Here is a 25531-nt window from a genome sequence, read left to right as displayed (position 1 = left end):
GTATGATGGGGAAAGGATCGTTTACTTAACATTTCTGAAAAGGAGTGGAAGGCAGCCATGCATAGAATAAACTCCAGCTCCTTATGCATAAAGTATTCAATCATCCATCTTAAAATCCTTTATCAAGCACATTTGTTTCATTTAAAATTGTCCAAAACGTATCTAGGGCAAGATTCAATATGTTAATGTTGCAATTTAGCTCCAGCCTCACTGAGCCACATGTTTTGTGTGCGCACCAAATTAACATCATTCTGGATAAAAATCTTTGAATGCCTATCAGACAGCCTTGGTGTCATAATCACTCCTAACCCATTACACCAGTGCTTCCTATACTCCTGGATGGGCTTAAAGTGGAGAGGGACAAATTGATTGTGATTTCTTATACCACACTACTAGAATGTAGACTTATCTGGAACAATCCCAGCCCACCTGTTAAAGGTCAGTGGGTAAATGATATTCCATATTATTTGAAACTGGGAAAAATTTAACTCTCACTTAGAGGATCTGTTCAAAACTTTTTTTTTTTAAATATGGCAAGATCTTATTAATCAAATCTTAGAATAAGCATTTATATCAGGAAAAAGAACATTCTTCTATATTCTCTCTTTTTTTTTTTTTTTAACAGATTTGGTTTTGTTGTTGGCACTCCTTTCTTTTTCTTGGCGTGGGTTGATTTATGGTTTAAATTTGACATGATTGCATGGACTGTTGTTTTCTTCAAATAACACTAATAACATTATAAAAAAACTGTCAAATATCAGTTCCATATATGACTGCTGTATACATGTGTGTGAACATTAAAGTACTTCAGTCTATGACTCAGTTATGAGTTCACACAAAACTATTTGTTTGTTTGTTTTCTAAGGTTAGATTTTTTTATAAACATCTGTAAATTATGGTAACCAGTCACCAAAATAATGGAGCAATTCTCCAATGGAGTTTGGGAGGTAACCAAAGAATGATTATGGCCAGCCATTTGTTAAGTTCCTCCAACAATGGAAGTGGTGCACTTGTGAGGTAATGTCAAGAATTATGCCCAGAGCTTTATCCTTTTTTTTTTTTTGGAAGTGGCAAAAAAGAAGTCAGACTAGATTGTTCTTCAGTTTTTTATCAATAGCTTTGTTTATGTCTGTGTAATTCAAGTACATTGTGAGAAATATATTCCTGTCTGAAAACAAGCATTAATTAAAAAACAAAAAAACAAGAAATACTCATTATTTGGAAACACCAGCAATTTGTCTTCTAGCTTAAAACAAAATCAAGTGTGACATCAATGGCCACAGCTTTGAGGACACCTTCTCAAATACCAAGAATGCCATGAGCCCAAAGCTTATCTTGCTATCCAGATAAGAATGAATGAGCAAACCCAGGGATTTTATACAACTGTGGAGTATTTGTGAAACAGGTTATTTTTTTGTTACTCTAACGTGAGTTGCTTTTAAAAAGCTTTACAACAGCATTTTTGATGAAAGGTATCATTTATCGTGGGAGAGAGGGGTCCTTTCATCGGATTGGCTGGCCCAGCACTGTTTCAGCTGTGGAATGGCCAAATGGGGGAGGCAGCTTGAAGGATGAGGTCTCCAGGACTCTATACAAATACAAATCTTATTATGGGATATATCATCTACTGTTAAATTCTGCTCTGTACTTCTAAAATTTATATATTTTTTTTTTTTATTTTATTTTTTTTTATTTCTTACTATATTGAGAAATTGTTCTGTGTACTGTACTGTATTGTATTGACCCCCTTCTTTTGACACCCACTGCACGCCCAATCTACCTGGAAAGGGGTCTCTCTCTGAACTGCCTTTCCCAAGGTTTCTTCCATTTTTCCCTACTAGGTTTTTTTGGGAGTTTTTCCTTGTCTTCTTAGAGAGTCAAGGCTGGGGGGCTGTCAAGAGGCAGGGCCTGTTAAAGCCCATTGCGGCACTTCCTGTGTGATTTTGGGCTATACAAAAATAAACTGTATTGTATTGTATTGTATTTAAACATGGACACCGTACAGGGGGAAACAATGTAATTTCAGTGGTTATGCACATCTTACAAACCTTAATTGATAGCTTTCAAACATTTAATTTGTAAAGAAATGAGTATATGAAATGTAAACAAGAGGAGTGCATTCAGCACTTTACGTTAGCTAAAGGCAAATTTAGTTAAGCATTGTATGTCACCTAATACTTTCTTAAAAGATATTTGAGGTGGGGATGGGAAGGATACTTCTATTTTAACTACTCTTTGTGACTGTTTCAGACCTCTTTTGTATAAAGTTAAGTTTTCTGCTTTTTGCCTTTAATTCTTCAGCAACACCTACCCCAAACATTTCAATTGTTTAGCTGGAGAAAATCTAATTGATAAAGAATGTTAATACATTGAAGGATTATAATAAATTGCCAAAGATTGTTTCTGTGCTAGACTGAAGAAACCAAGTGTCCCTAACCCATTGGTTTGTGGAATATTTGCTGAACAAAAACTGTACTAAATATGCATTATAAGTTGGCATTTAAAAAGGTACAATATAGTATATCCAACCTTTCTTTTATCCTATTGTTAGGCTGATCTATTATGTGAAAACAAATGCATGTTAGTATTTCTTCTTTGTATGCAAAGCCTATTAATTAAATACACAAAAAGTATAACTGTTGTGCAACACTTTCTCTGAAACTGATTGCATGCAAGACATGGCAAAATAAATTTCAGTGTTTATAGATGAACTCAAATTCCTGGAAAACATCTGAAGACAGCTGCTGTAGAAAACAGAAGGGGAAAAAATACAGTAAGAGTTGGCGAGACAGTTCTTGGTTTTACTGGTTAATCTGATTAAAGCCACCAGAAAAGTAAAAGAAAAATGCTAAGTAAAGCCTGCTTTTTAATATTTTTTTTCCAATAATCTTGCCAACCGTAATTATGAGTTTGCCAAATCTGTGTCACATCAAATTTATTCAGGTTTAACTTGACTGTAAAGATTCTTTGATCAACTGCAATAATTTGAACATGAATTGCATGTTATTCTCCTGGCTTGTATTTCTAAAACAGAGTACAACCCTCCAGTTATTTTTGATGAAGCAAGCCTCTCTGAGTCAACAAATATTCTGAATAATGCTTGTAATTAATGGCCTTAATGCAAGTTTTGTATAATCCTCCCAAACAGAAGGTTTTTGGTATTAAGGTTTCTGAAAGTTGTTTACTCAAAAAATAAAAAATGGAGTGTTCTGTTGCTATTTAAAACAACAAGACTTATGGAATGATCATATATTGTCTACTGCAAAATATTAATCAAGAAAGTATTATCTTAACCATGACTATCCAAGTTAATGTATAAAATATACAATGTGTACTTTGAAAGCCAAATGATACAAAGATAAATAAAACAATCGATCATTCGAATTGTTTAAATTCAGGAAAATGAACAATGTTAAAACCAAAATTGATACTGTTTTAAAAAACTGCTGTTATCTGAAAAACTGAATTCAAGAATTAAAACAAAGGAAAATATGTGGTAGAGATTCAAATATTTTACTTAAATAAAATGTATAGAGTCTTTTAACTATGGTATCCTTTTTCTACTGCATATAGAGGAGTATAGCACTGCAGTTTCCTGGATTCAGACTACTGAGTGCAAATCCCATTGTCAGGTGTTGTCCATGTGGAGACTACACATACTCTAGTTTTACTCTCATAGTGTGAGTGTGGGAGTATGAGTGAATGGGACCCAGAAATAGAACTGGATCTCTGAGCAGGGCTGTTTCTTGCCTTGTGCCCAGTTCTGCCAGGATAGACCATGAATTGGATTAAACAGGTTTGAGAATGTTATGTCATAGTATACAGTGTGGAGAAATCAAATGACAATATCACAAATTCTATGATAAGTCAATTATGTATGCCACCTAACAGCAATATTTCCTTATTTAATACTACAAACAAATTAGAGTATGTAATTCAGCAGCACTGATACAGTGCTGTAAGCCTCGCGTGTAGTGGATAGAGTGATGTAGACCCAGAATAAGAGTTAGAAATATCTTGGCCAACATTCAAACCCAGTTTCTCAGGCGGCGGTTTTAATCACTACATTACCATATTGCCTCATTGACAATTTAATTATAATTAATTAAATCTATTTTTTATTAGAACATTAGAAAAATTTATATGAGAACAGGCCATTTAGCCCATCAAAGCTCGCCAGAACTATCTACTTACATTCCCCAAAATAACATCAAATCTAGTTATACCACAGTACTTATTCCATGTGTCTATGGTTCAATGTGTGAAGAAAAACTTCCTCATGTTTGTGTGCAATTTACCCTTAACAAGTTTCAAATTTTGTCTCTTTGTTCTTGTTGTACTCATTTTAAAGTAACAGCTTCAATCCACTGCACTAATTCCAGCACTTCAATCATGTCAACCTTTAATCTGCTTTTGCTTAAACAGAAAAGGCTCAGCTCTTTTAATCATTCCTCATAGTGCATCCCCTGCAGTCTTGGAATCAGCCTAGTCGCTCTTCTGTGAACTTTTCTCTAGAGTGTCTATGTCTTTTTTTTGTAGCCTGGAGACCAAAACTGTACACAGTATTCCAGATGAGGCTTAGACTTTCACTTTAAATTCCCAGTATGCCTTTAATTATGCCTGTAAATATATACATACATGCTGTATATAGCCCTGCGGTGGGTTGGCACCCTGCCCGGGATTGGTTCCTGCCTTGTGCCCTGTGTTGGCTGGGATTGGCTCCAGTAGACCCCCGTGACCCTGTATTCGGATTCAGCGGGTTGGAAAATGGATGGATGGATGCTGTATATATATGATTTCAGATAATAGTTGCATGCTACTCGCTTCTTGTGTTAGGCTGAATCTGTTTAAAGTTGGAGTGTGTCTCCCAAAAGGTTTACCATGTCTCCTTTCCATGTAAGATTTTTATGTGCAGGATATCTAATTGGACCTAGGGCCTGGAGATAATTCAGTCTGAGGACATGAGTATAATCAACAAGTACTTGAATGATTCACAGCTAAACGTGGAAGAAAATGAATATCCCCAAATATTCTACCAGTAAAGAATGGTGTGCTCTTGCCAGTCGTGCAGGAGAGCTGACACAGAAGGATGAGTTTAAGTATCTCAGGGTCTTGTTTGCAAGTGAAGTGATGTGATTCACTGATAGAATGGTCCTGTGGAAATAGGTTATACCAGTCAGTTTGTGTTCCAATCATGCATGCATTAGCTGAAATGTCCTGATCAAAACTGATTACTCAAAAACAAAACAAATTACAATACAAACCATTTAAAAAAATCACTAACATAAAAATAAACCGAGTATATTGAATAAAACGAATATGCATTCTCGAGCATTAAATCAGCCTGAAAGTCTCTGGCCTGAAAAAAAAATTCTTCATACAAACGTCATGATTAAGCATTCTACTTAAGAATTACTTTGAGGAAAGTACTCTAAATATAATGCATCTGAATATTTGCATAATTTGAAGGACACCTACTGGTATAGTGGCTAGTGCTACTGCTCCACAAGCCTGGGTTCAAATCCTGGCCTGGAGAGTTTCTCTATGTTTTTTATTATGTATTTGTCTCTAGGTTCTGTAGTTTTCCTTCCACATTCCTTCCATATCCAGTATTTCTGCTTTGAATCTAATGACGCCAAGGTAGGCTGTAGCTCTACACAACCCTGAGGTGGACAAAGAAGGTTCAGAAGGAGATAGATATGTAATCAATAGAACAGTCCTAATAAACATGTTTTTTTCTAAAATATTTTGAATACCAAGCAGCATAACTTTTGCAAAAATAAGATTTTGAAATGACAGAAAAAAAAATAAACTGAAAAAAGTGAGTAACTCAAGTACTTATGAAATACATCAGAAAAGTTTTGAGGAGTAACCTTAGAAATTACAAAAATATAAACATATAATCTGTCCTGGGGAGCACCTAATTGCATGTCATGTTCTAACACACACATAGACTTGGAGCTCATTCAAGTCAGGGTAAAGAGTTTTGATTCTAACAACATGCCTTTCAGACTATTGAGAAAATCAATGCACCCATGAAAACTGACTAAAACTTAACTTGTTTTTCTTTTCTTGTAACCATTTCTTTGATATCTTGTAAAGCAATTAGAGCTACATCCCATATTTGAAATTGTGCTATAGAAATAAATGTTGTTGTTGCATGCAAATACAGGAACATTCCAATAACATCTCAGACCTGCAAAATCAACAGCTCAGCCAGATTGTCAATGCTAGCAGACAGCAACATGATTTTTTTATGCCATGATGCTCATATCCTACATTTACTATACTGTTTAAAATTTTAGGTACCAAATATTTTTTTTGGACTGTAGGATGATGCAGAATGAGAACATTCTTCAAACTATCATATTCTATAGCCTACTTAAAATAATTAAATGAGTAAAAATACTAAAGATCTTGAGAATAAAATTGAGTAGGTAAAATATGAATTCAAGTTACAAGATTTAACATACTAGTAAAATAGGTTATTGGCACTATTAACAGAAACTCACTTTTGTTGCTGGATAGATATATCATTCTAAAACAGAAAGGCTTTTCTATAATTATCTTTCTTAGTATACAGTCAGTAGTTCTTAAAACTGGTGCCTGACCTATAAAAAAAACTCTTATCTTTAAACATTTAACCTTTAATAAATGATACCCTAAATCATTTTTTCAGGAAAATGTTTTGTATAGTTTTGCAAAATAAGAACATCAAAAACTACATAGTATGCTTATTGCACCACAATCATTTATTGTATTATGTAAACAATTTTTGTATTTTACAAAGTTACACCACTGTGTGCAAATGTGAAAACAACATTTTTAAACTTAAAGAATTAACTTTGCCGTTGCCAGCTTTTAAGAAAACATATGACAACATTAATTTACAAGCAGAATTAGTACATAGAGTCTGAGGTTATGTCACTAAGCTAGAAGGTGATGGTAAGAATTTTATTTGGCATGTATAATTTAATGGTTTAAGCAGCAATTAATTATAATTTTGTGAGTCAGCCACAGCTCGCTAATAGCAGTCCTATTGATCAAGTTTTCTCCCTCAAGTCCTGGTATAATACAACAAATTAATACCATAAATGTAAATGTATATGAGATGGATAACTCAAGAGTTTTATTATTGAATAAATTTAGCTGATACACTACAAAATTCATTCCCTGCTTAGAATTCCTAGTTCAAGAATTTCCAATGCTCTTGTTTGTAAATTATGTAACATATACTAATATTAGTTATGTTGTGCTGCACAAATCACCATTAACTATTAAATCACACATTGCAAAGAAATTAGAGAAGCTGGTCCTGTTTTTACTGAGACTTCTAGTTACTGAACACCTGGATCCCCTTCAGTTTACCCGTTTGACGTATACTGTATAGGAGTTGATGAGACTATGAGCTGTATGCTTCAGAGTTCACCTCCACCTACTGTAAATAAAGGCCAGCTCAGGTCATGTTCTATGATTCCTTCAGTGCCTCCAGTCTCTCTCTCTGTTTTGGCAATAGGCTCAAGACGATGCAGGCAGTCGCAAATTGTCCTGGACCATGGACAATCTAATTAATTATTAATTAATTTAATTTAATAATTAAAGTCTGTGAGGCTCCAGGAATATGTGTCAGAAATAATGGTCAGCATCACAGCAGCACCCCAGAGACCTATCCAGTCTACCTTTCTTATAACCTTCTACTCAACCAACTTTAAGCACAACTCCAATTAAGGTCATCTAGTGGAGGTCTCCGATGATTCCCTAATAAAACTTAAAAAGCAACAAAATGTGAAAATTGTTTATATGTCTGTACGTAGCACAAATTATCAAACATCATAAGATATAAAAAGGTGGCATGAGACAAGTAAGTACCCAACAAAACAGAAAACACACAGTCTAAATGTTAAACATTAATGTTTTAAAGCGTGCTTCAGAAAAATATTCTTTGAGGTTCACTGTAAAAAAGGTGTTGCGGATCCTGGGAAGAAATCATTATTAGTTCTTTAAAATGACAGATGGCAACAGGTGAACCTAACAAGGAACCAGTGATTTACTTCTTGTAATAATGCAGGGCAGGAAGCCACATGTACATTATATATTTTAACTCTAAAAAATAAAATGAGGGGTTAAGAGATGTAGTGGCACCAGGAACCACTAAAGGCCAACTTACAGAGTGACCTCAGATTCCTGTAATGTATGGGTGGCAAATAAATGGCTTTTTTCAGTCAGTGTATGGATTTAACATCACATGGAGGGTATTACAATAAAGAACTTGCATAGTACTTCACATTTTCTCTTTAGAAAATTACTGCTAACCACTAAGAATATAAATGAACATTTATTTTTTTCTGTGGTTACTATATATAACTAACATTGCCTTCTCAATAGCAAATAAATGAATAATAAAATGAAAAATAATAATTTACTTTATTTTCTGAAACCATTTTATTTTACACTGCAGGGATATTGACAAGGGATATACAGGAAAATACTACTATAATTAAGTGGAAACACTCCTCCAGGCAGAAACCAACTCTAGACATAATGCAGATCACCGATTCATCTAGCATGCACATCTTTGGACTTATGGGATGTAAATAGAGTACCTAGACTCAGAAACTGTGAGAATGAGCAAATTCACCTCGAAAATGGTTTTGTCCAATATACATCTCTTCTACCAATAGTTAATTAATTTATTGGAATGAAACACCCAAAGTGGTAGCTCTGAGGCTAAGGATCTGTGCCAGTATCTGGAAGGTTGCCGGTTCAGATCCCCATTACTGCCAAAAGAGATCCTACTCTGCTGAGCTCTTAAGCAAGGCCCTTAACCTGCAGTTGCTCCAGGGGTGCTGTGAAATGGCTGACCCCATACTCTGACCCCAAGGGATATGCAAAAACTAACAAATTCCTAATACAAGAAATTGTATAAGGTGAAATATAGAACAAAAAATAAATAAATTGAGGAAAAGAAAATGTGTCCTGAACCTTGACCTAGACCTGGGGCCTCATGTATAAATGGTGCATATGCACAAAAATGTTGCGTACAAACGTTTCCACGCTCAAATCAGGATGTATAAAACCTAAACTTGGCATAAAGCCAAGCACATTTTCATGGTAGTTCCAACTCTGGCATTCTCTGCTCAGTTTTGCAAACTGGCGGCACCCAGCATCAAAGCAGTGCTACTGTTTCTGTGTGGTTACCATTTCTTTTTTAGATCCACATCCCTGACGCAGCTTTATCATATACACTGAAACTAACTGCATATTGATTATTAGTTTAAGGCATCTGATTGTAATTAACCTGTAACAATATAATGGTCCAGGGAATAGCCAAAGTATTCCAAATACCATAACTGCTTTAGCATTGTTACTCTCACTGCACCTTTTTTATCTTCTTTCAGCTACTCCCGTTAGGGGTTGCCACAGTGGATCATCTTTTTCCATATTACTCTCACTGCACCACTCGGAGTATTTATATCACTGTATCTGAGTGGGTAATCACAGATCTACAGCAGCTGATCAGAAAGAGAATTATCGGTATACAGCATCAAGCACACGCTGCCAATTTGAACTGCTCTCACACAGCAAACAATTCAAAGCCTTTCCTGTACAGACCTCGTGGTTCAGAAACAGTTTCATCCCAAGAACTATAAACGCACTCAATCAGTCCATCAAGTGCTCCTTGTAGAACTGTTTGCACTTATAAGTACAATTACCTCACTGTAAACTTACACTACAGTTATAATATTGCACAACCTGAGCCACTTTATAAAGCGTGTATTTACATATGATGACGATATCATTTTTAAGATGAAATGCAGCAAAATATGTTTATTATATTACACAGGTAAAACTTTAACTTCATTTAAATAATCTATATTGTTAATAATTAAACATGTGAGGACACAGTGCGGCAGCGCCAGCGTTCACATATTGTTCCTGTCTCGCGCTGAATTCTTGCTGGTGCTGATGCGACACTGGAAGGATAGATGGATAGAATAATTAAACATGTACTACGAAGATTCAATGTAAAAATTTTGAAGAATCAGCGTTCTAAGCTTACAGATGGCTTAACGTCTATTACAGAGCTGATTGTGTGGTGATCGGGTATTTGGAGAAACAAAAGTAAGGACAGGAATTGCGGGTTAGTACGTTTGCAGTATTGCTACAATAAAGTATTTCATCGAAGGTCGCACATGGTGCAGCAAGCATCTTGTGTGAGACATGAACAATCACTGCGCCACTGTGTTCCCATGTTTAATAACATGATTTAACTCCTATCATCATGAAAATGATATCACGTATACATCTCAGTATTTTAATTATTCAGAGAGCTGTAATATTACGAATGTAATGGATTCTGTGTCCTGTCGAAGGAAGAGAAAGCCCGGAAGCATGTAGTGATTCACACACATAGAGCACATAGAAGATCAAATACAAAACAAAGCATTTAACGTGCTACTTTAGTTACGATGGGATTTGAGAAGCTAGTAAATTAAACGATTTTAAGATGAAGTTTATGATGTTCTACTTTAATGACAAAATAAACTATGTGATTAAAGTGGAAATTTAGAGATTAATGTTGACATTTCAAGCTTTTTTCCCCACTGTGTGTCATCTTTTTTTCTCTGTACCCTAATAAGCTTTCATATGACACTCAGACGGTGGGCTATGACTCGCCTTTTCACAGCGACTTTGATATGTGACAACTTCTTTTTTATTTCAGGCACTGTGCGACTTTGTGAACTTGAGCTTTCAAGTTTCTCCGACACGCTGTGTCACTCGATCAACTTCCTTTTGTTGTTTATACCAATGTTTAAACCAAAAAAAAGTATGTTTTTCCTTGTCTCCATTTGGTATTTCGCTGAAATTCTTCTATTTTTCCTTGTGCTTTTGCCATTGTCTTTTCACAGAAGGCTGAGTTTAAGGGCTATTTATATTGATTTGCATATTCAAAGAGGAGTACAGTAATCCCTCGCTATATCGCGCTTCGCCTTTCGCGGCTTCACTCCATCGCGGATTTTATATGTAAGCATATTTAAATATATATCGCGGATTTTTCGCTGCTTCGCGGGTTTCTGCGGACAATGGGTCTTTTAATTTCTGGTACATGCTTCCTCAGTTAGTTTGCCCAGTTGATTTCATACAAGGGACGCTATTGGCAGATGGCTGAGAAGCTAGATTGCTTACTTTTCTCTCTCTCTTGCGCTGACTATCTGTGATCCTGACGTATGGGGATTGAGCAGGGGGGCTGTTTGCACACCTAGACGATACGGACGCTCGTCTAAAATTGCTGAAAGATTATCTTCACGTTGGCTACCTTCTGTGCAGCTGCTTCCTGAAACGACATGCTGCACAGTGCTTCGCATACTTAAAAGCTCGAAGGGCACGTATTGATTTTTGACTGAAAAACAAACTCTGTCTCTCTCTCTCTTTCTGTGCTCTTGACGGAGGGGGTGTGAGCTGCCGCCTTCAACAGTTTTGTGCCGCGGTGCTTCGCATACTTAAAAGCTAAACAGCCCTATTGATTTTCCTCTGCCTTTATGACAGTCTCTGCTCCTGACTCCTTTGAAGAGGAAGATATGTTTGCATTCTTTTAATTGTGAGACGGAACTGTCATCTCTGTCTTGTCATGGAGCACAGTTTAAACTTTTGAAAAAGAGACAAATGTTTGTTTGCAGTGTTTGAATAACGTTCCTGTCTCTCTACAACCTCCTGTGTTTCTGCGCAAATCTGTGACCCAAGCATGACAATATAAAAATAACCATATAAACATATGGTTTCTACTTCGCGGATTTTCTTATTTCGCGGGTGGCTCTGGAATGCAACCCCCACGATGGAGGAGGGATTACTGTAATTCTGGGAGGAGTTGGGGCGGGACAGCAGGCGCGTGCACGTGCGTTACTTTTTACGCTGACCGGGATTTATGTAGTGGAAGAACGTGGAAGTTGGCGTTCGCACAGATTTATGCATCTGGATTTTTTTGTGCGTACGAACATTTCTGCTTTTGTGCTTATGCCATGTTATAGTGTAAGTTCTATGCACAGCGTTATACATGAGGCCCCTGGACACTAATGTCACTTGTTTTTTTAAAATTAAATTTTATATTTGGTTCTTCCAGAACCAAATTAATAACGTGCATAATACAAAATTCTCAAACCCACATAATCCTATTAATGATCATGAAGTGAGTTGGAGTTTATCTTGACATAATAAGGTAGGAACAAGCACTAAAATAAAAAAAAAAAGAAATAAACAATGTCTCGGGAGTAAAAAAAAAAATCCTTGTCTGTTAAGTCTTTAAAAAGTCCAGTCATGAAAAGAACATTTTCATTATGAGTGAAAACCACCTGAAACCAGAATATTTAATGCAATGTATTAAATCCTAACATTTTTTTCAAAATGGAAAGATTTTTTTTAACACATTCAGATAAAGTGACGATAAACTATGAAAACTTCTGGACTAAATTATTTTGATAAAATTGTTATACAGTACTTGTTTTATTGATTGATTTCCCTTTGTATAATCTTGTTAGATGTAATATTTAAAGTAGTTTAACAGTATGAATTAAATATTTAATGTTTTTTATTATAACATAGTACTAGGATGTTGTACTGTGTTAGCTATTATGACATTAGTGGCTAACTAAAAATATTACAATATGCAAGCTTTCGAGGCAACTCAGGCCCCTTCTTCAGCCTATCTTGCCTGAAGAAGGGGCCTGAGTTGCCTCAAAAGCTTGCATATTGTAATCCTTTTAGTTAGCCAATAAAAGGTGTCATTTTGCTTGACTTCTTATTATAACATATAAATTAATATTTCTGCCACATCTGCTTCACTAGTGTTCTCCAGCAGTACATATCTGGGCACAGACATCAGCAACAGCAGCACACCATCTTCTGCACTTAACTGCTCACTGCAAGATTATTGTGACGTCTTACTAACGTGTGTAGATGGAGCCTTGACATTGGCCAGCTAAGCAAGGCAGGATTTCTGATAAGTGCACATCACTGAAACAGAAAAGGTGGCATGAAATGGAGAGGACAGAAAACAGACCAACCATTGTTTTGCCAGCAGTCAAACTAAGAAGCAACAAACTAAAATGAATTTAGCCACTGGTCTTCACTAAAAGAGAGGAAAAAAACACAGTGTCACTGTCACAATGTTATGAAGTACTAGGAATTGAAAAGCTATCAAATTCCATCTCAGAAAAGACAACGCATGTAACCAGACTGTCTTCTATTTTTAACTGCTTTGTGCAGAATCTTAAGTAGAAATTTACACAAACCTTTTATGATTTTGGACTAAAATCAAAAATGGTGAAAAGAATGCCAGAATTAAAAGGTGCCAGAAACTGACCAAATAAGACCAGATTCACAAAGGACTTCTACTTTTTGAAGTTAGCCATACAGTAACTAAACAAAAAAAATCGTTCATATATATTGGCAATAACAGAGTACACATTACCAAGCTGACTGAAGTTTTCTTTTTCATATAATACTTATACGTTTATTGTCTTTAAATGGGAATTTTAAAAATGCAAGTTCCTGATATGAATATGGAAATGGCTGTCCAAGATGGTAACAAGTATAAGAGTGTATAATACATGTATGTAAAGGGTTAAATCATTTTTGTGATTTGTATCTTTGTCTGTTTAAAGCCATACACCTCTAAATGAACTGCTGCTTAAAGTTTATATGTAAAAGCAGAAAAGACAAGGTGGATACAGAGACCCTACAAAAACATGAAGTGCACGTAATGTGTGTTATTTTTATTAAATAAATAATAATGCATCAATTAATAACTACGCCTACTTGTAAAAGATTTTCCACACACGCCAGTTCACCTTTAAACAGGCCATTCATTTACAACCAAATGAGGCATCCAGGACTAAGGAACTAAATTGCAAAATTAAAGGATATTTATCTATATTACTGTTAGAATTAATATCAACATTAGTTAACATTCAAATAAATTAATTTATTAATCCTACTGAATGATGTGATATTAAAAGTATCACTATACAGTATGTGTTAAAAAATGTAATACAGTATTTACAAATTGATGATTTAATGTGATATTAAAAATCATAATTCATTGAAACTTAGAAGGTCTTAAAACTTTCTAGAAAGAAAAATAAACCTATAAAAAATAACAATAAATACACGTACTCTCTATTTTCTAACAATACAGAGCCTGTTCTTAATCAATGTAAATATTTTTTTTATTATTCTTGCTAGGTTTATTGTGTTATTATTCTCACTTATATAGAGAACAGTGAAATTCTTAATAGCATTAACATTTCTACATTTTTGTGTTAATTTTAAAATATTATAATCTATAACTAAATAAGGTGCTCCAAATAATATAAACCAAATTTGATAATCTTTCATTCTTTTCCTTTAGTGAAACTACAACAGGTTTTCTGCTTACATAAATTATTTCATTTTTTAGTTTAAATAAATTAAATAATCATTTCTATATCAAAAAGAAAAATTAATAAAATGCCCAAATCTTGGTGCAATAAAAATAGCTTAATCCAATTCAGAGTCACTAGAGGCTAAAGCCTATTTTGGTAGTTCTGGACTCAAGGCAGGAAACAGATCAAATCCACTGCAAGACTGTTGCATAAAATATTTATGAATAAATGAGGAAAATAATGCTGTTTGCATCTGTCCATCTTACTATTTAATAAGAAAAAACTCACTTTGTATAGACATTACTGTTATATCAATAAAAATTTATTAAACATTCATATAAATATGCAATTTTCATTACAACATAATGTCTGTGAATAACTCAGGTTGTGTTCACTAAATTTATAGGTAAATAAGGATCATATATAGGTTCTTCTGTTGGCAAACCAGAAACCTTTATGAACCAGATATGTCACAGTATTTTTCAATCCTTCACCATCAGCAATAATATTCAGGAACTGAAAGTATTGTACAGTGTACAGTCTACAGTAGTATAGCCATTTACTACAGTTTACAACATGAGCTGCATCTTTTCGAGGTCTCACCATTACCAGATAAACCAATCACTAAATGGCATGTTTTCCAAGTTGTGACACCCACGTCCATTTATTTAGAAAATGTGTGGATTCACATTTATAATATGTTTTACACACAAGTCAAACTGTTAAAAGTTAATAAGAAAGTTGAAATGAATTTTTGGTGCTCCTGAAAGGAGAGGTGGTCTTATGGTATCTAAATGGAGACTACTATATGAAAATGAAGAAAGGCAACGTATGACGTTACAGTGGCATATGTGACTCTGAAGCTTTAACATTTTGGTCTGAAGTATAGCATGATTATACATATGAAAGAAATGGTGGTTATTAAGGAGTCTGAGCTTTTGTACTTTTGCTAACAAGTGGAATGACATCCTACAGCATCCTTTCTAAAATCAAGTCCTGGATGTGATGCTGTACATCAGAGATTTCTTTTTGAAATGTCAGTTCATTTACTCAAAATTTTGAGTCGTTGTCAGAGGTCTGCCTTTTCCCCAGATGGCTGATCTGTCTACAGTGGTGTATTATGCCTGTATTGACAACTCCCGTCTATGTCTTAGTGTCATCTAAGATGAAAAGTCAAGAAAAAGAAAAGTCTTTTAAATCAGTAAACAAAGTAACACACACTTCTTAAAATTAAAATAAAGTGTAAAATAAAATATGTAATTCTTATGGAGAATGTGCATTAGGATACATTACAGTTACAAATAGCAAAAACATTTACTACTATTTGTATTTAATAAAATAAAAAAAATGTAAAAAAATCAAAAAATTTACTCCTTAGCAATAGTAATATGACCTTTTTTGTTCACCTGAGTAATACTGCTTTTCATTAAATAAATATGAGTGTTCTTCCTGTTGTTGCTTTCAGATATACATTAATGTGTAAAAACATTAATATTTTACTAAATCTTTATCTTTAATTCAGTTTTTTCTTGTATTTATTTTTACTGTGTGCTGATATCTGTTTTAAAATCAGGTTTTGATATACATAGGAACTTTACGGTCTGTTAATATTTGTACACGCGTTCATTAAAAACGATATCTTCCTACATTACTAATTTTTCTTTTTTTTAAAGGACCAGAGTCCATTTAATGAAGATATCTAAGATATGCAAAGGATAGAGTTTTGAAGTCTGAGGAATTATTTAAATATTGCAGTAAAGGAAATGAAGATGCTACAAGTTAATACTGTATTATTTGAGAGATGACAGGAAGAGAGCCTATGAACAACTTGTGGAAAACATCATTTATATCTTTGGGTAATATAATATTCTTTTAAAATGTAAATAAATATATGTGATAAATTCTTAATTATAAATTGCCCTGCTGTATTTTGAACAAAAAAATAAAAGAAGTTGATGTGTTTAAAAACAAAAAGAAAACAAAAAAACTAAGGAAAAATAGATCATATTTTCCTAGTGCTTTTGTGGGTGGTTATTCTTTGGAATATCTAAAATGATACCAAATCCTTTGCTTGAACATGGATAGGAAATGAAGATGTGCTGACACAATAAAATGTCTACATGGCTAAATAAGAAGGTAGACAGAAATTATACTAGGCATACAGGCAATAAAATTTGGTAAAGCTAATCAATCTACCAATTTTCCCAGATGCCACTAAGTTTAAATGTTATAATTTATTACAAAAAGCTCTGATTTCATATCAAGTGATTAAAACAAATTCCACCTTTTTACTTATTGGGCAGTAGACATTTGAAACAATGATTTCAGCCATTCAGGTGTTAAGCACATTTGCTGTGAAAGAATGAATTGGTTGAGATTTTTGTCTAACTAAGTAATAGATAAGCAATCAAAATGTGTTGATTTAATGAACTTTATAAAACAAGTAAACTACACAGCCTGGCCAAAAAAAAAGGTCACACACACTAACATTTCGTTGGACCGCCTTTAGCTTTGATTACGGCACGCATTCGCTGTGGCATTGTTTCGATAAGCTTCTGCAATGTCACAAGATTTAGTTCCATCCAGTGTTGCACTAATTTTTCACCAAGATCTTGCATTGATGATGGTAGAGTCTGACCGCTGCGCAAAGCCTTCTACAGCACATCCCAAAGATTCTTAATAGGGTTAAGGTCTGGACTCTGTGGTGGCCAATCCATGTGTGAAAATGATGTCTCATGCTCCCTGAAACACTCTTTCACAATTTGAGCCTGATGAATCCTGACATTGTCATCTTGGAATATGCCCGTGCCAATAAAAAATCCATTGATGGAATAACCTGGTCATTTAGTATATTCAGGTAGTCAGCTGACCTCATTCTTGGAGCACATACTGTTGCTTTCACTATTAAACATAGACCTGAGTTCTACTGTTGTTTTTCTTCGATTTGATTTCACCAAACGTTTAAGTGATCGCCGATCGCGATCATTCAGGATTTTTTTCCGGCCACATTTCTTCCTCAAAGACGATGGGTCCCCACTATCCTTCCAGTTTTTAATAATGCGTTGGACAGTTCTTAACCCAATTTTAGTAGTTTTTGCAATCTCCTTAGATGTTTTCTCTGCTTGATGTATGCCAATGATTTGACCCTTCTCAAACAGACTAACATCCTTTCCACGACCATGAGATGTGTCTTTCGACATGGTTGTTTAAGAAATGAGAAGCAACTCATTGCACCAGTTGGGGTTAAATAACTTGTTGCCAGCTGAAAGATAATCGCCCATGTAGTAATTATCCTAATAGGAGGCTCATACCTATTTGCTTAGTTAAATCCAGGTGGCGACCTTTATTTTGGCCAGGCAGTGTATAATTCCAAGCAGGGGTATCTTCTGAAAATCAAACTAGCTCTTCATAATTTTATTGTGTATTAAAATTATTGGATACGCCTTACACTGCATTTTAAAGATTTATACATAAGGTTTTCAGTTTGGAGGTGACAGCATGGGAGAGGAAGATATTCAGACAAAATGGACTGCTGAATTTTTGCCTACTAGACCCCAAAAAAAGACAATTACTGAAATTCAGTCAGGCTATTCCCTACTGTGGTCAGGGTTTACAAAAAATCACTTGCTTATATGTATTATTATACTGCATACTTCCACAGATCATTTGGTAATCATAGGGAAAAGCTGCAAGCCATTTTTAAAGCTGCCTTGTAAGAATCATTACTTTTGAAGTACTAATCAGGTTTATTTGATTAACTAATTTATGCTGGTAATATATTAGAGATACTCCTACTCTGACTGATCAACATGTTAAGTATAGACTTAAGATGGTTACCACTGGGAAAATGTTCTGATAAACCTTGTTTAATGCAGCTAATTTTTAGTGACCACGGTTTTTTCTTTATTTTTTGCTGTTCAGGCAGTTGTCCTTCTAGTTCAGTTCACATTTCATTATATGAACAAAGCCAACTTAGAATTTTAAATTCCTTTTGAAATTACAATCTTTAAAAATGTTTTTTGAATTTTTGGTTTTAGTGTGCCCCTCAGAACTCTAACCGCTCTTGAGGATTAGAATGCAAATGGGATATCCAGAGAATACATCCCCGCTTAACTATAAAACACATCCACTTTACAGTGACCTGTTATCAAAAACCAGTCAATTTAAAGCAACATTATCATCTCATAGAAATTATTTTAAGTCAGAAAAATTCCTGTTATCTAGATATTGATCTGTCACTAATTTCAGGTCTTTGGAATATTTTCCTTCATTTTTCTTCATATTCACATTCCCTGCTGAGGCATTTAAACATCTGTAGAAGTGTGGGATGTAGGAAAACAATGTGTAATCCTGAGGCTTTGCATATGCTGCAGTTTCCTTTATTTTACTCTCTTTCATGACTTCAAAATATTAGAAAGATACCAATTAAAAACAGACCTCAAGAGTGGGTGGATCCTTTCTTCTTCCACGAATCCAGGCTGTAAAAAAAGCAAAAAGATGCTTTATTTCATAATCAGAATTTTCCAGACTAGCACACTTTATGACATATTTCAAGAAAGTGGGAAAATATTAACAAGAGAAAGAATAAAAAAATGTTAAGAATAAAAAGGCAAAGCTATAACAGTGGAAAATACATCATCATTTATTCAATGCTTTTCAAGCAGTTTTATAGCAGTTTAAAATTTTACCTTTAAATGGTTAGTAGAGTAGTGATGGCCAGAAAAAAAAATACATTAATTTTCATGAATATCCTATAATGCATTTAAAAAACCTGACTCTTTCTATAACAATTTATCCTCATGTATTAATCGTAGCTATGAATTATTTGTAAAGCAGGAAGAAAGAACTATTCAATTATCAAGCCTCAGGACATGGCAAAGTTTTAAAATTCTTCTTCCAGTATCTGATTATTTTTATATAACAGTATTTGATACAATCAATCACAATTTACTTTACAGAATGGAGATCATCCTGAGAGCATTAGGTACTGCACTGCACTCAAGGAGTTCAACTTTTAACTTAAGTGAAAGTCAAGAGTTTCAGTCTGTCATGGTTTAACCAGGGCACCATTCCTGGTTTTAATTTTTAAAAATTGTATTTATTTTGTTATTTTCTGTAAATTATTTTTATATTTTGACCAAATATAGTAGGTTTTTGGTAAATTTCATTCTTTTGTATTTTATTGTTTCTGCATTTAGATTTCAGACTTTGTATTGTTCTCGTTAAGATTGCTTCTGTAAGGCAACATATTGTTCACTGTTAGATCACTTTTCATGTTTTGCTCTTACATTTTCATCAAACAAAGTATCTCTTTGATTATTAAAGAACAACATTTTTGTTATTTAGCCATGGGATTTTTTGTAATGGTTCCTTTCTCCGTTGTGAGATTTATAAGCTTTGGTCTCTTTTTGGATGTACAAGCTACAAACCATGTTTATTGAGTTTTGAGGGCCTGGTTTACTAAATGAGGCTTACCTGGTATTTAAAGTTGAGGCCTATTTTTGAGTTCTGTGAGAAATCCAAACCAGAAATCACAGCACAGTACTGACAATTGCACGTCTAGCCTAGCAACAGTTATACAGAGTTCCTCAAAGATCTATGCTTGATCTTCTGCTTTTCTGTATCCATATTTTTGTTGGCCATATTAATTGTAACTTTGCATTTGTTATGTTTTATGCAGATTAGACTAAATTAGAGATATATATTGTCCGCATACACTGCAACAGCATAGTGAAATTCTTGTGCCACAGTTGCAGAGATGTATACTGTAAATAAATCCAACAAATAGAGTAGCAGAAGATAAATAAATGAACAGCATAAATATAAATACAGTAAATAAAACAAGAGTTTGTCACACAAGTGCGACTAGGAAGACGTTGTATGGACCAAGCAAAGGTAATTCCATGCCAGGCCAGGGGGTGGCGGGGTGCACTACACCTTCTCCTGTTATCTTTACAGACCAGCCACGGGAAAACCTGTCTGATTTAAAACAGATGACATCACTTTCCGGCTTCCAGAAGAATATAATTTCTGGTTCCTAGAAAATTATCACTTCCGGCACCTACTCTGACTAATGAAGAACATCACTTCTGGTTCCCTTACATTACTTCCTGTCCTATCCCTTAAAACCGCCATCTTGACAAACCATCGTCAGTTCTGTTTTGGACTCGGTATAGAGAACATCTCTGTATTCAACAAGAATCTTTTGCAGCCAGGAATAATATACGGGTGGCTGCCCCAAACCTTTTTAAGTGTGTCGAGTCTATTCCTTTTACAAGTTAAAAAAAGTAACATACAGTACAATTATGCATAAACCAGTAGGTGGGTACAGTACAGTGCAGGGCAGTTAGGATTAGGTTTCTGGGAGTTCAGTGACCTTATGGCCTGGGGGAAGAAGCTGTTCCTAAAGTGGGTGGAGTGAATGATGAGGGTCTAGCTGTGCATTCCAGAAGGTACAAATGAAAAGAGAGGATGAGCTGAATGTCTTTCATCAGAGATGGTGAACTCAGCTTTCCTCAGATCTGCTTGAGTAGATGGTATGAAACAGTGATGATTTTAGAAGCTGCATGGACAGTCCTTTGGAGGAGTTTGCGATCCTGGCAGGTCTGTTCACCAGATCTCCTGGATTAGGACTTGCCTTGGAAAAATGAAATGATGCATGGAGCACAACTACATACTAAATTGTGCTTATGCCCACCATAAAAAGTTAATTCCTTTTTTTCACTCTAGGTGACAGTAGATTTACAGCTTCCTCTTCTATGAAAAGTGGTGGTGTTTTTGATTTTTTAATTTCTTATTCAGCTCCTTACTATATCAAATATCGATTTATTCCTATTCCTTTCTGTCATTGTGAAGCTTGGCAATTATTTCATCACACCCTAAATTATCTTCTGTTACTATTGGCAAATCCGTTCTAACCTGTAATGTCAGCTCTATTTAACTGATTATATAATCCAGCTGCAAAACCACAAACCTTTAACTATCCTTGCCCTGGACTACATTATTAACCTGCATCAGTTTCACTTCCGTCTGACTTTTTTGGTCCACTGCTGCAAGTAATCTTGTTTTTTCACAACTGGTGTACCTAGACTTTAGAATGACTTCCCCAAAGTTGTTATATCTGCTGATTCCACTGTTTCCATTTACTCCATTAAATAGAAAGCATTTAAAATACAGTAACATTCTTACCTTCTATCTTAGTTCACTTTCTGACCAGGTCATTATGATATAGTTCCTACTGCATATCTATTAAAATATATTTAAAAAAATACATAATGTAAGAGACTCAAGCATTTTAATGCTAGTTCCATGGTTCATCTGTGGGGGATGGAAGGAATAAGTACCAACAAAATGGTATCATATTTAATAGATTCTTATGATCCCTTCATAGACTTCAAGCAGATTTTCAAATGCCTATTACATAATTTCATGTACAGTGCCTATAAAAAGTATTCTTCTCCTTGTAAGTTTTCACATTTTATTGTTATACAACACTGAATCACAGTGGATTTAAATTGGCTTTTATGACATTGATAACAGAAAGACATATAGCTGCAAAGTGGACTAAATTCATTACAATTATGTATAATAGTAAAATGTGAAAACATCCAAGGGTTTGAATACGTTTCATAGGCATTGTATCACAGAATGCTTTAGGTACCACTTGAGCCTCCCAAGAAGCATACAACTTTGGGTCACCTCTATTCCCATAGAGATTCCTGCAACAATGAATAATGCAATAATAATAATGATGTCTGTCTAGTGGCCTTGGGGATTACCGCTCTTTTACAGTATAACCTTAGCAAGGGACCTCTTGGTGTGGCATCCTGGCCAGATAATAATATTGCACCTCATCTGGAATGTGTACTCTCAAGTTCTTCACTGTATTAAACAAGCAAGCAAAAGTTAACAAGAACTTCCATTTTTTTTAGTTCTAGTACTAATAACTTTTACCAATTGTAGATTTTGATCCACTTGTATATAGTTAACTTTGAAAGCAATACTAAAAGCAGTTGCTTGTGTAAAAAAAAGTAAAGTATGCCATGGTGTCTGTCTATCTGCTGTGTTTTGAAAGACCCATTTGTAGAGGCAGTGAAAAGCTGCATCTACACTCTGTATATCTCAAAAGTAATGCAGTATTTCATGGTGTGAGAAAAAAATCATTTAAATCCATTAAAAAATTCTCTCCAATCTTATCTACCGTACTTTCCTACTCACAGTCTAGGGACAGCATTGTAATGTTCTGTTGAAAAACAATTTCCATTTTAGGCAGAGTAGCAGCTTGATTATTCAGATGCATGCTTGCTGGACTTGTATCTTTCTCCTCTACAGTTTTCCAATATGACATTCGTCTTGTGCATGTTTGAAGATACCAGCATAAGAAAAAGATACAGTAACTAACATTTCCTTTTCAAGCATCTTGGGATTTTGGCATTCTTTTATCACAGCTTATTTGCATTCTTATTAGTATGCATGAAATTTTCACTGAACTTAATACCCTTACTGCTGTATAATACACTTTAATGAGCATAAAAGTGAACATAAAAATTAAAACACACATTAATCACTAAATGCTACAATAAAGGAAGGGGGGGGGGGGGTTGTTATGGCATGAGCTTTCCAGTGAAACGCTTGAACGTTGCAAGCGTGTAATCTGTGAATCTCCACAGGCACTGAAAATGACTGATGTCCTCCTAGGAACTATGCTGACATGAGCAAGAGAACTAAATGAGAAATTCCATCAGCATGTGCAGGAGCTGACCATAAGGAATTAAAATTATAGAAGGCTTGTCAACAGAGAACATCCTAGAGATCCAATACCCATAAATATTTATTTTACTCCTTATTCAAAATGAAGAAAATATGCCACACTTGCAGAATTTTTCAGTCAGTGTATTATTTTAATTGAACCATAATGGTAAGAACCAAAAATAAAACAATCAGTTACCATAAAAGTTTGCTTTCCCCACTTTGTGTTAAATAAAGATCAAGGACATTCCCACAGCAGCTTCTTTTATATTATAATATTTGGTGTACATTTTAAATCTGCAATGATAGACTCAACATGTAATGCTTTCCAATTATTCATTCATCCATCCATTTCCTAAACCTATTTAATCAAATTTTAGGACAATAGAAAGTCAATAACAATAGGGACAAGGCAAGGGAAAATAAACCTATTTACCAATTACGGGACACACTCATGCACATATCAACATGAAAAGCATTAATCCAAAGACAATATTTTACCTAACACACACACACATTTTCATGTGTCAGGACAACTGGAATACTCAGAGAGAGAAAAGAATACAAAATCATGCAGGAAAAGAATAAAATTCAATTTTCCATCTGAACATTAACTTTTTCTGTAAATAAGAAGTATGGCAGAAATTATCCAGTAAATTTTTGGATCAAAGGTACAGTATAACCTACTACAATGGGTTTTAAATCAAAAACACTAAAATTAGAAGATGGCTGGATCCTGTGAAACCTTAATCAGATTCTCGTGAAGGGTGCCAAGGATTTTGTGAAAGCCCCCCGTAAACATCTTTAGGTGTAAATGAAACTAGTGCAAGTGAGAAAGACATAACTTTTTATGTTAATTTTGTAAGATTAATAGAGTGGCAATAAATTTGACCAGAACTGTATTTACTTTAAAGAATATTTGAAACTAAATCTAAGACTTTTAGATCAGGTATTTGATTTTTTGGTTTCCTTGATTAAAACAGAAATAAAGCCAGGAGGTAAAATTCATCCCAGCAGTCTAGTACAGATGGGTTGAGATAAAACCAGTGTTTCACGCCAGTCCAGTCAAAAAGTGTTAATGCAAGCCACTTTCCATTTCTGAAATTATGTTACACTCTCAGAAAATACTACTCAAGCTTTTAGACCTAAACATTACCATCCCATTCAGAGGGAATGCTTTCTCCTTGATATTCATATTCCTTGGAATTCACTGCCTCCACGATTCTCTTTGCTCGAATGGTCTGCCCTGAAATAAAGAACAGGAAAATGTTTAAAACATAAACTCCATGCACTATTTATGACAATGCTTTGCTTCTTTGACAGCATGTGGCTTATTACCCCAAGCCCTCAGGCCTACCTCATAAAATACTTCACTGTAATGTAAAAATCTGTTCCACACTGTATGTAAATACTCTGTTCAGCTTCTCTAAATTATGTATATTTTCTTGGCAATGCTAAAAAAAATGACATTATTAAAAAATGTTTAAAACCAATTGTACATAAAAATTAAAAGGTAAAGGAAATAACAGTAACTAGGTTTGGAATTTAAAAAATGCACCAAAATTATTTGCATACATCAAAATAAGGAAAAAAAAGCCCTGAAGGTAAACTTTGCAAGCAATGAGGCAGTACAGTATACTGTATTATGAATATCATAAGTGTCTGGAAAATGACTGTCTTGAACCACACAATTTATTTTAAACTAATAAATGAATAAATTACTATTGTAAAACGTCTGCATCACAGAGGCCCAGCACTTAAAACATAATTGAGAGCAAAACGAAGTGCTCCTCTTTGTGGATTCTAATAATGACTGGAATGAAACAACTGAAATACCATATCTGATTAGTAAACTTAGTAAACAAATTAAGCAAGGGCAGGTGGTAAAGTTTGGATTATATCTGCCTTGTCTTTTTAAACAGGTCACTAGCTTAAACAGTACTAAAATATTTAAAACAAGAACACTTATCATTTCATATCATTAACATTTAAAAAAAAACTTTCTGTATATACACAACAAAAAATGAACTCTTAAAAGGTATTCATTCATTTTTCTGAACATACTTTTTTCATTAGAGGACTGTAATGAGCTGGATCCATCCATGTTAGTTTTTGGTGCAAGGCAAGAAAAAAAACTTGGAAGGCAACTGCTCCATCACTTCACAAACTCATGCAATTAACAATTTTAATGTACTCTGCATACGTGGCTATACTATTACTGCTACTGATGCTACTCAAGACACCCATCTACATTTACTCTTTATGGGTCCACTTAAAGTCATCAACTAGATCACTCTGCAACTGTGCAATGTTGGAGAAAAATTAATTACCTGAACCAAACCCATGTGAGCAAATGGAGAACATGT

General features: G+C 34.5%; 1 protein-coding gene across 3 annotated transcripts in view; it reads right to left on the bottom strand.

The window, feature by feature from the left end:
* The window catches only part of ndufaf2 (NADH:ubiquinone oxidoreductase complex assembly factor 2), a 159575-nt gene that overhangs the window by 36867 nt on the left and 97177 nt on the right, over positions 1–25531 (bottom strand). For all 3 annotated transcript variants that reach the window (XM_028805446.2, XM_028805447.2, XM_051929709.1), the window contains 2 exons: positions 24322–24411; positions 18855–18895 (listed from right to left, as the gene is read on the bottom strand). In XM_028805446.2, coding sequence (XP_028661279.1) covers positions 18855–18895; positions 24322–24411 — 131 coding nt within the window. The remainder of the gene's footprint in view (positions 1–18854; positions 18896–24321; positions 24412–25531) is intronic.

The sequence above is a fragment of the Erpetoichthys calabaricus genome, chromosome 7 (assembly GCF_900747795.2).
Source record: "Erpetoichthys calabaricus chromosome 7, fErpCal1.3, whole genome shotgun sequence".
In the NCBI taxonomy this organism is placed as follows: Eukaryota; Metazoa; Chordata; class Cladistia; order Polypteriformes; family Polypteridae; genus Erpetoichthys; species Erpetoichthys calabaricus.
The sequence above is the reverse complement of the archived record's forward strand: the minus strand, read 5'-3'. Positions and strand labels throughout refer to the sequence as shown.